At 38.6% G+C, this 11,718-nt stretch overlaps 1 protein-coding gene across 2 annotated transcripts; it reads left to right on the top strand.

The window, feature by feature from the left end:
- Positions 1-850: 850 nt before the first annotated feature.
- Positions 851-11,207, top strand: LOC18446596 (3-dehydroquinate synthase). 2 transcript variants are annotated; one of them, XM_006856711.4, is made up of 8 exons: positions 851-1,299; positions 2,079-2,229; positions 2,419-2,586; positions 2,689-2,915; positions 3,200-3,323; positions 9,679-9,741; positions 10,342-10,485; positions 10,568-11,207. In XM_006856711.4, exons 1-8 carry the CDS (start codon positions 968-970, stop codon positions 10,697-10,699), a joined length of 1,341 nt encoding a protein of 446 aa, XP_006856773.1. In that variant the 5' UTR covers positions 851-967; the 3' UTR covers positions 10,700-11,207. The 2 variants fall into 2 exon arrangements, with proteins under 2 accessions (XP_006856773.1, XP_020530718.1); XM_020675059.2 differs by lacking the exon at positions 9,679-9,741.
- Positions 11,208-11,718: the final 511 nt, after the last annotated feature.

The raw sequence follows: 11,718 nt of genomic DNA, 5'->3' as shown, positions 1-11,718 counted from the left end.
CCGTAGTCTTATTATATACATTTCCATTTAAAAAACAATGAACACAAGCCAACAATATTCCCTTTGAAGTGGATGAAACTAATAGTACAAAACCGTATAAATGGTCCATACAAACCACCTCTTATGGATGATATTGGGTTAAGTTGCCCAGTGTTATAAAAAGCTAGGGCCTAAGCCACAAAATTTGGCCCAACGGCCAAGCTAGGGTCGGACGACATAGAGCCGCCCTACCATAATCCATGGGATGGTTGGGCTGGCCTAGGGTGATGCCAACCCTTTTGTTCTTTGTAGTTTCTTTTATTTTTACATTTGTCCATTTATCCCGAGGGCTGCCCTGTTACTACAGTGGGGCCTGCGTGGCCGTGGCCGTGGCCTTGGCCTTGTGTCAGGGCTAGGCAGGGCCTAGGCTCGGCTCATGGAGAGCAGGGCTAGGTTCGGTCCGGCATCGGTCCCGCTCGTTGGCAGCGGTGACGTGCAGTTTTTATCACCTGCATTTGAAGGCGTCACCACCTAACCACGTCAAGTGCCCCCAACAACCCAAACCCTAAAAGCCACAGAGTTAGACCAAAATACCTTTGTCATCCTACGTAGTTATCCTGCTATGCCCCTCCCACCGCGTCCTCTGCTTACCGAACCATTCCACGGCGCTTCCACTGCTTCCTCTGCTTACCGAACCATTCCACGGCCCGCCGTTGACCCAAAAAATGACAAAACGAAAAGAAAAGATATGACCACAGTAATTTTCTCCACATTACTCACACGTGTAAGCACACCAATCCATCTTTACACGCTTCTGGTTTCCTCACCAACCTCAATGGCGCCTTAACCCAGGCTCTCTACTTTCTTCTTTACGCGCACATTCTCTCTTCAACAAATTTGAAGTGAGTGGAGAGGAAGAGAGCTCTCTCTCTCTGTAATTTTATTTTCCTTTTTTATCTTGCATCAAAAGGCCAGCCTTCGACAGTCCATGGCTGCTTCTTCATCTCCATCTCCATCTCCTTCCACCCTCCTCTTTCGTTCCAAGGCCTCGGAGCGCTTCATTCCTTATACTGAAAGGACCTCCATTTCTTTTCGATCCCCCATCACGGGCTCGAAGAAGAATCCATTATTCTGCTCCGGAATTAAGAAGACCAATTCTCGAATTCTACTGGAAATTGCGGCGAGTGCGGCTCCAATCGTGGAGACGACGAAGCCCTCGAGCGCGAATGCCCCCACGATAGTGGATGTGGATTTGGGGAACAGAAGCTATCCTATATATATCGGCCCGGGTTTGCTTGATCAGCCTGATCTTCTTCAGAGGTGCTCTTCTTTTGCTTTCTTTTCCCTCTCAGGTGTTGTTTTTCTCTGTTTTTAAGATAAGTTTTTCTCCTTCAGTTGTTTTCTTGTTTTTGTTCGAAGCTACGTGAAAAAATGGAAATAAAAATTTCCTCTTTTACGTTGGATTGCTATTTGGATATTCTATTGCATCATACTCTCCAATTGCAGAATTGGGTGCCTCGATCACTTATTGTTATTTTTGTTTTTATTCATGTTTTTCAATTTAGGTTCATGGTTACAGTAACATGCTTGTACATAGCACTTTAATGTCACCTGTCATAGGTCTTTCTGGAATAATTTTGTGTTTTAACCATTTGAATAAGCCCTAGTGCAATAGTCAGTTTGAAAAGGGAAATCATGTCGTGAAGGAAATTCGAGATTCAGCATAACTTTGAGCGTTTATGAGTTTCTCTGTTTTCTCCTCTTCAGTTTCAAGAGTTCCAGGACTGATTTACAAATGTAATTTATGTAAGCTGAACTACATTTGTAACCAACCCAAAAATTGAATGAGAAGGTGCAAAAGGGGTATTAGCTGTTCACTTGAATGAGTTTCATAAGATAACCCATTACACAAGATATATTCTGCCGTAGGATCTGTGGTCCATTGGTTTGCAATCATGTTTTGAACGATCTGTAGATTCTAATCTTCAAATGTACCAACTTCTTTCCCTTGCTAATGCTGCTATCGTCCTCTGAATATTTCCCTCTTTTTACTTCCAAATAAGTCTCATTTTTTTTCTTTGGTTTTAATTTTAATGCAGGCATGTTAAGGGAAAGAGAGTCCTTATTGTAACAAATACAACTGTTGCTCCATTATACCTTGAGAAAGTTATCAGTGCTTTAACTTATGGCAACTCTGGAATTTCTGTAGAGCATGTGATCTTACCTGATGGAGAGAAATACAAAGACATGGTATGTACTTTAAAATTAGGATGGGTGTCATTTGTACATTGACACATCATGGGGCCTCTGACTTTGTATTTTGACTGTTTATATGCCTGTGATTTGGTCCCATAAAAAATTTATGACTCATACCATTTCAAGCTACTTCCAGTCTGAATTATTGCTATCTGCTAAATGTTCAGCAATGTATTTGTGCAGGACACCCTGATGAAGGTGTTTGACAAGGCTATTGAGTCCCGAATGGATCGAAAGTGTACATTTGTGGCTCTTGGAGGGGGTGTAATTGGTGACATGTGTGGCTTTGCTGCTGCTGCTTTTCTTCGTGGTGTCAATTTCATTCAGATTCCAACAACCCTTATGGCTCAGGTTCCCTTTTGGCCCTTTTCATGATATATAGTCAAGGTGTAACTTTGTTTTATTGTTTTTGACAACTTTGGTATATTTAACATAGGAATATTTCATGTGCAGGTGGATTCCTCTGTAGGTGGAAAAACTGGAATAAATCATCCATTGGGTAAGAACTTGATTGGAGCATTCTTCCAACCACAATGTGTACTAATCGATACAGATACACTGAACACGCTACCAGACAGAGAATTAGCATCTGGTATTGCTGAAGTGGTGAAGTATGGCCTGATTAGGGATGCAGAGTTCTTTGAGTGGCAAGAGAAAAATATGCAAGCCTTATTAGGAAGGTATAAAAAAAGCGATCATTTTTAAGTTGTCCTGATTTAGCATCGCTGTATATTTCAATGTGTCTATTTATCTGAATATTTTTGTCGTATCGTGGTTTACTTCCTTGGCTGGATTTTCTCTTTTCTTATTGGTTCCTTTTACAGGGATATGAAATAATTATGTTTGTTAGGATCAAGTCATATGTATATTTCAATTGAATATCTTATTTTGAAGAATTCTTGCTTGTATTTATTTGGTATTCCAGCGGACTCTGCTAATGCAGGATATTGGAAATTGGGTGCAGGGACCCTAGTGCACTGGCATATGCCATCAAACGTTCTTGTGAGAATAAAGCTGAGGTTGTTTCCTTAGATGAGAAGGAGAGTGGACTCCGTGCAACTCTGAACTTAGGTCATACATTTGGTCATGTAAGTTGGTGTCATGGTTTGTCCCTGATCCACTTGTCTGTCCATATACATAAAAACACAGCCTTTTTGCTGCTTAAGGTTACATGTATTTATGTATTGTAGTGTACTGTGTATATGTTTGTATTTATGTACGTATGTGCATACACATAGGCATGCAACTATGTTTGTTTTTGTGTCATTGTCATATAAAGGAAATTTTTTTCTCATTGTCTTCTTTTTGTTGGTTCTACATACACCAATAACGGTACTTTAGTAGATTATATCTGCCCTTGTTTTATTAAGCGTGGTTCTTTTTTTATTGGCATCATAAGATGGAATTCATGAAGCTCATTAATTCATCATTACCGCAAATTGCAAGGCCTCAAGGTTATGATCTGAACTCTATTTTCATAGCCCAGGTTTTTGTCTATTTACCATCACTGTCCCATTGCTTGGTGGTTGACTCTTGTGTTTATAACACTATGTTCACTTATTGTTTATTGGGTTCTACTCTCCGCATTGTGCATCTATTATCTTCTTTTATGTAAAACTGCAAAAAGAATTCATGCATGCAAAATCTAATGTGCACATTTGACAGCTTAAAAGATTAAGAAGATATTTGCCTTGGTTTTTGCTTCTTCTCTTTTCTCTAGCTGTCCAATGTTTCTTTCAAAAGCATTTGTTTTTGTCCCAGTTTCTTACTTTACATTTTGTTCCCCTTTTTCTTCTGTTGGTTATCTTTTCTCGTTATGATCTCTAGCTTGTTGCATTTTGTGTGTTGGTCCTTAAAACTTTGTTGAAATCATCACCTTCTTCAACATAATTCTTGTCTACATAATTCTTGTCTTGAATGGCTTGAACATTTTTTTGAGTGATTCATTTCTTGTCTCTGTTCTCAAGTATTTTGTTTGCTCCCCATATATACTAGGAAACAGGAAGATATGCAACGGTGTACACTAGGTTCACATTAAAGCCTGTTCTACATAGCTTTAGGGTCTTTAATTTTAGATTTTAAAGCATATTATATGTTCTGGAGCTTAGGTACAGAATTACTTGTCATAAGTTCAATGCAAGGAAACATGTCAAATGAAAGCCACAAGTGTGTGGCACAAGTTACTGATCATTGTAAAACAAAAGTATGTGCCACAACTCTATAGAAAGGCATGGCTCCAGTAACAGGAAAAAAAACGCCACAAGTTACTAATCAATGTACAAGAACTCAAGAAGTATTTGCCACACAAGCTTTAGGACACATAACTGGGAAGTGGTGTGGAGTGTGAAGGAAAGTGGTTGCGTTTATTGGATAAAATCATTTTGTTATTTTGAGGCTCGTTTCCTTTTCCTACTTGAATGTGGATGATGAGGTTGTGTGAGATACAATTTTTCCTTAGAAGGTTTCTTTACAGTGGGCAGATAAGACATCAGAGTAAATGGTGGAAAGACCAGCAGTGTGGGGGTACTTTCCCCTATGTCACAAGGACAGGAACACAGGCATCACAACTTATGTTCTTGGTACTTTAGAATCCTATACTTGGAATACTTGCAGTAGATATTATGAAAGTGAATTTGATATATAAATTCATAAAAAAATGATATTTGCTTGATGCCATGTGTAGCTAAAGCTTCTTTTAGTTAATTCGCTTGTTTATAGAGAGCTATAAAGGCTGAATGAGTTTGATCCCACTGCTCTCCCCTGTTATCAATGGCTTCTTTCTAATATCGATGGTTAAAGATGACCTTGGTGTTTCCCCTAGTTGAGGATCGCCTCAACTTGGGTTTGCTTATATGATACAAATTATTTTAGTTAAGGTCCTGGATTAACCATCAAGGCATTGGTTCCTCTAGATGTACCTGATCTTTGAGGTTATTTTTATCATTTAACACTTGCAATTGGGAGATTTACATCTCTGCTAATAAAGAATTGACTGATTCGTTGAAAATAAGAAATTACCAAAAAAAGCAAAAAATCTTAACTTACCAGGTACATCATAGCTTCCATTTCTCTATTTTTATTTTTTTATTATTGTTTTTTCATGTTTCTTTCTTTTTCAAACATTATTATTATTGAATAAAAAGATTGAGGGTTTTTTGGCTCTCTAGCCATGGAGTAGAATAATATTTCATAGTTATTGCCATTTATTCTTCAAACTGTTTGTTCATTCTTTAGTATTGCGGATGATGTATTTATCCTCTGCAATCCAGGCTTAAAGTAGCCATAGACGATTTCCTTGACTTGTTCCAGAAGGTGTATTGCTCTTAGAGTTTATTTCTGGATTTCTTTTTGGCTTGATTATTTGCTAAAACTTCTAACTAATGAGAATATTTCAGAGTTTTGGAATCTAAATTGGTCCTGAAAAAAGAACTGCACTAGTTTGTTGAGAATGAGTAAATATTTTCTTGTGCTGTACGGTTCATTATTGGTAAGTTCAACATGAATTGTATTTGTCTTGTGTTTTAGGTTTTATTACCCATAACTATAGAACCTTTTCTTTTTTTTCTTTTTCCGATTTTTATCATAGCAGAATTCATTTATGGGTTGGAGATGTGCCCATCTGTGAAATCCTAAAGAAAAAAAGGACAAAGGTCCATTGTTTTGTGGTTTAGTAAGTAAATAGGGGCACTTAATGGTTTAAGCTAGTTCTTTCCACCGAACTACTTAAATATTCTCCCATGCAAAGTTATTGAAGAGGTAAAGTTGGATATGAGATGAATGGGCAAGAGCATTAAAATGACTACTTAAATATTCTCCCATGCAAAGTTATTGAAGAGGTAAAATTGGATATGAGATGAATGGGCAAGAGCATTAAAATGGCATAAACTATCTGGGGAATGATAATTTGGCTTTGGAGTTTAGAAAGATGATTGGAAGGGATTAAATATTGAAATGGCTGGAAATATTGATACAAGCGTTCATAATTTTAAGTTTTAATTATGAGCATGTTATGTTTTATGTATCATTATCATCATCAGCATAGCCTTTTCCCAATTATTTGGGGTCGCTATATGAATCATGGTCCGCCAATCTACTATATTAAATATCATACCCTCAGTGAGGCCATAAGTCCCCATATCTTTTTGGACTACTTCCAACCACGTCCTTTTTGGCCTATCCCTTGCCCTTTTCAATCCTTCCACTTGAACTAACTTGCACTTCCTAACAGGTGTTGTACTGGGTTGGCGCCACACATGGCCAGCCCACTGAAGTCTACTCCCTCTCATCTTATCGCCGATTGGTGCCACAACTAAATTTTCCTGAATGGATTCATTTTGAATTCTATCCCTTCTTGTCTTACTACTCATCTATCTCAACATCCTCATCTTCGCTACACTCAATCTGTGGGTATATTGATATGTTATGTTATATATATATTGATATTAAATTTTCCGACAATTGCTTGTTTCTTGCTATAAATAGAAAGTGATGCTTAACAACCCATATATTATCATTGTTGATTTGAATTGTAATGAATATTTCTTCATCAACGTACTATTTAAAAATAAATAAAATAAAGAATGGTATAAGAAATATTGGGATTGGGAGAAGAGTTCAATACATCAAGTCTAGCATTTACATTCGCGAAAGGATAGGGCAAGTACTAATCCATATACTGAACTTTTTCGAATCATTTCATATGCACAACACACTATAGTATATTATACAACCATGTTAATTGCTATCCTTTGGTCCTCATCATTTTCTTTGGCACATCTAGATCATGAAGGGTTCGAGTTTCAGACATTAAGTTTCCTCTTGATTAAGATCTCTCACCACTTAAACCACCTACGGTTGCTGAGATATTCTTTTCTGTCATGCTTGTGCAAAGTGCAGCTACCTGATTTAACATGTCCACATATTCTTTGCTATGTACTTTTGGAGAGGGCAATAATGTCGTTGTCTGATTTAACATGTCCATACTTTGCAGGAATTTTGGTGTTCATCAGTCTTTTCACTTTCATTGTTCTGTTGCTATGGACTTTCCCCTTTGCTCGCAACTACTATTAAATGTGACCAACGTCCACTTTATGATTTGAGTCTGACATTTAATGGGCAGGCTGTATAGATGGTTCGAGGTTCTCCAGCTTTTGGTTTAATGATGTCCTCAGGAAAATAAGGAGGTCGTTATCTAGGAATAAATTTGGGCTATTCCTAGACAAATCCCCAGAAGACCACCTCCAACATTGCGACATGTGGTACGAGGCGGAGGAAATAGTGGCCCATCTCATTGATTGCAAATAAATTTGCAAGGATATGAAACTTCTTTTTTGACCTGTGGGAACCCGTTGGGTGATGCTAGATGCTTTTGACCAGCTCTTTTGTGGGTGGACATCCCCAATCTCATCTACTAGACCCCATAATTGGGGAATCTTTGATTCACTATTATTAACTGCTGCATTAGGAAAGAGGGTGATGGTCACATTTTTGGTAGTAACAAGAGGACTTAGGAAGTGGTTGTAGAGAGGGCACATGACTTAGTTGTATTATCTGCTCTAGCTATGGATGCATTCAGGGAATTTGCTATGCGACCTCTTTATATTTTGGGAGTCAGTGATGTATAGGTTTAGATGTAGGAAATTCTTAAGCTTAACTTTATTGGCATTGTTCTCGGACAACTCCCTTATAGCAGTGAGCAGTGCCAAACTCTTTGCCTCTGTGGAGTCACATATCCCCACTGGGTCTGAGAAGGTTATTCTTACCTCCCCCGAGCTGTCCAAGAACACATGACAAGTGGCTCGAGTAGCATTCTTGGACATAGCTTGGGGGAGGTAAGAATGACCTTCTCAGGACCAGTGGGAATATGTGACCCCGCAGAGGCAAAGAGTTTGGCGGTGCTCACTCGTTCGCGGGAGTGGGAGCTGGCTCGAGTCCGCAGAACTGTGGATTGCTGAAAGCTCTTTGTGCTTAGGATTGTCATCTGTAGGACCTTATATCAAGGGAGAGCAATCCTTGTTACAGGGAAGCGCGATTTCATAAGGAAGGAATACAGTAGTAAGTTTTAAGGGATAGCGAATGACATGTGGGTCCACAGTACCATTGGGCACATACCTGAATCAGTGCATATGAGTCAGTGCCAAATAGAGAAAATATCATATGCACTGCATCATACCCTTGAGAACCGCAGTTCAAACCTACTGTGAACGAGGGTCACAATAAAGGGATCCACGTTCCATCCAAGATCTCTCGCTGGAATCGTGGGATCGAGGTTTCAGAGCGGATAGGTGACCTTTCCTACACGGTTCCAGCAACTATGGTCCATATGATACTTGGATCGTATAAATGCGGAAGGGAATTCTATTTATGTGATCAAGTAGGCCAATGGGGAGAATCCATATCCATAAAGAGTGGCAGACTACTTTGAGGAGCTCGTCTTGTTGGCTACCTCATAGGATATATCTTAGTATGCTAGTGTTGAAGCAAATCTACTGGCCAAACAAGGGCTGCAAAGGGAAGTTAATGTCAGGGTCTTTAATGTTAGACAGAGACATGTTAGCATTCATCAATCTTGCTATGCTTTTGGGTGATTGGCTGAGCCATGTTAGCTTTCATCAGTCTTGCTATTCTGAGTCTTTTGTTTCCTCTTATCCTCCATCTACGTGACACAATCTACTTTTATTTCTTTATGCACAATGCACCTGCTAAACTCTCACCTATTTTCTACTCCACTGGTGGTTTTGTTTTTCTTGGTCTCCAAATCTCTGTACATCTCAAGTTTGGAATATAGTAGAACTTATAGCAGACCATGTGGAATGTCAGTTTCCTGCTGTAGTAATGCTTAGTGGGATTAAAAATGTCTTGAATCTTGGGGACTACATGCAGTGTTAGTATCATATCTTGATGGCATGGGGCTCCTCTAACATTTCGTTCTGGTTCAAATGGATAGCTACAGTATGAATTAAAGTGATATTGGAATCTGTGTAGTCTATTGTGTGAAAGCCATAGTGGGGTTTGCAGGGAAATGCTAATGCAATCTCCAGGGATTACTTGTCCCTGGCATTCCCACATTCCTGCTTTACCCTAGCTAGCCAACTGATAACTGATATGATGCCTAGATATAACTAGTGATGCAGCCATATATGTTTCTGGAATATAGAGCCTGCAATTTGAAGGGCAGGGCAAAAGAGTTTGATTCACTTACATTAAGAATGCTCTGTTGATGCATCTCTATGTGTGTATTGTATGGTTGCCTCATGATGGTTGTCTTTCCTTAACTAGCATCTCAAGGGTTTTTGTGCTTGAGTTACTGCCGTCGTTGCCTGCTTTAAATTATAATTGAGCCAATCAACTAAACACTACATGTGGATTTCCATCAATTCATCGAATGCAATCCTTTTCAACTACTTTGATTTGTAGCATGATTCCTATGGAACCGTATTGTAGGCAATAGAAGCTGGTCTTGGATATGGGGAGTGGTTGCATGGGGAAGCTGTCGCTGCTGGAACGGTTATGCATCCGCTTAGTTTATTATTATTATTATCAGTGTTTCAAAAAGCACTAGGCTGCACCTAGGTGGTTGGGGGGATCCAGGCCGCCTAGCTCCTAGGCGGTCGCCTAGAACCTGGGCGGCCTAGTAGAAATTTTTTTTTTTTTGGGTTGTCTCTCTCTAAAATAGCCTCTAATGGGTTTTAGGTTTCAAATAAACCTAAAACCCACAATTTTACCTCTTTAGTATTAAAAAATGACTCAAAAATACCCTCAATGAGCTGCATTTCCGCCCTTGGGTGGGGCATGGGCCCTGGGCGGCTGCCTGGTCGGGTTCAGGCAGGCGCCCAGGGATATCCACTTAGGCGGCCGCCCAAGCTCTGGGCGGTCCACTTTTTGAAATAGTGATTATTACTATTATTATTGTTATATTGTTGTTGTTATTATTATTATTGTTGTTGTTATTATTAATTATAATAATAATAATAATAATAATAATAATAATAATAATAATAATAATAATAATAATAATAATAATAATAATTACTATTATTATTATTATTATTATTATTATTATTATGGTGAAATATTATCTAAATTGATGTTGTAAATGATCCACAGGTCATGGCCGTGGACATGTCCTATCGTCTTGGCTGGATTGATGATTCAATTGTGAGGCGGGTGATTAATATCCTAGAGCAAGCCAAGGTTCCCACCGCTCCACCTGATATTATGACCGTGGAGAAATTCAAGACCATAATGGCTGTAAGTTTATACAATATGTAGTTACTCTTACCCCATGATATATAAGATGAATACTGACTGGGACCTTGATAAACATATTTAGGTTGATAAGAAGGTGGCTGATGGCTTGCTAAGACTCATCCTTCTCAAGGGCCCTCTTGGTAATTGTGTTTTCACAGGAGATTATGATAACAAAGCTCTTGAAGAAACTCTTCGGGCCTTCTGTGAGTCTTAAGTTTGGGCATATTCTTTGATTGTCTCAGCATACTCTGATTCAACTAGGTCAATGTTGCCCCAATCTATATTTGTATGTCTATCCATTTTCCTTTTCTGGGTTATACTCGCCCATTACGCAGCCCTGCTTCAAGGGCCCTTATCTTTTACTTCTTTATTTATTTTTGGCTAGTAACAAGGGTAGGTCAGCTTGTTTGGTTTATTGGGACAAACTTCAAGCGTTCGAACCTTTGGCCTCCCTTACCAAAACTAGGATGTCTACCGTTGAGTTTAATCCAAAGGGACAAGGCTTCAAGCGTCATTATCGATAGCATTGTAAACACATATATGCTTTTCGTGGTCTCCATATACTTGTTACCTGTGTTGATCTGTATGAAGTATCTCTCCACGAAAGTCTCGCATCTGTAGTCAGGACAGGTGTAGGCTTAACTCTTGCACACTACATTTTTCCATTACTTTTTGCACTGTAGTTTGTTCATAATACAAGGCAATTTTCTTGGTTATCCTCATACATTGAGTTTCAAAATGATTACTCAAAGGTCATTCCCATGTATCTTCTTTTATTGTTGCTTCTTCCCTCACACGTGCGCATGTGTGTTAGAGAGGGCTGTATAATGGTTTTTTTGGATGTATGTTATGGCTTAGAATCTCAGATAATCCTCTATTCGTTATATTATGTGGTTTTAGTACTTTACGGGTGCGGTTTGTATATAGCCTAGGCTCTAGGCTCTAAGCAATCATAGAACCTACCTTCAAATAGTATCGAGAAATGTGGTTTTAATATGGGATATCTTTGTGATAGCCTTAAAATATACTTTTATATTTATTTATAAAGTTTAAAGTTTAAAAAATAGTGTAGATCGACAAATCTATGAAAACTTGAAAATCTTGAAAATCTTGAAAATTGATGGTCAAAAAATGCGTTATAAAATGCATTATTTCCAAAACTTGAAATCCATTTTTTGTCCCATGTCCATGCGTCTTGATGTCGAGATGATCAATTTGAAGATGTTTGAGCAT

This window comes from Amborella trichopoda, chromosome 9 (genome assembly GCF_054954075.1).
Source record: "Amborella trichopoda isolate Santa Cruz 75 chromosome 9, AtrichopodaSantaCruz75HAP2 v2.0, whole genome shotgun sequence".
NCBI lineage: Eukaryota > Viridiplantae > Streptophyta > Magnoliopsida > Amborellales > Amborellaceae > Amborella > Amborella trichopoda.
The sequence above is the reverse complement of the archived record's forward strand: the minus strand, read 5'-3'. Positions and strand labels throughout refer to the sequence as shown.

Excerpts from the sequence above, each read along its gene's own strand:
- LOC18446596 (XM_006856711.4), top strand. The coding sequence starts at position 968 with ATGGCTGCTTCTTCATCTCCATCTCCATCTCCTTCCACCCTCCTCTTT. Across the intron at positions 1,300-2,078 it reads CAGCCTGATCTTCTTCAGAG|GCATGTTAAGGGAAAGAGAG; the intron begins GTGCTCTTCTTT and ends ATTTTAATGCAG. Across the intron at positions 2,916-3,199 it reads ATGCAAGCCTTATTAGGAAG|GGACCCTAGTGCACTGGCAT; the intron begins GTATAAAAAAAG and ends AATTGGGTGCAG.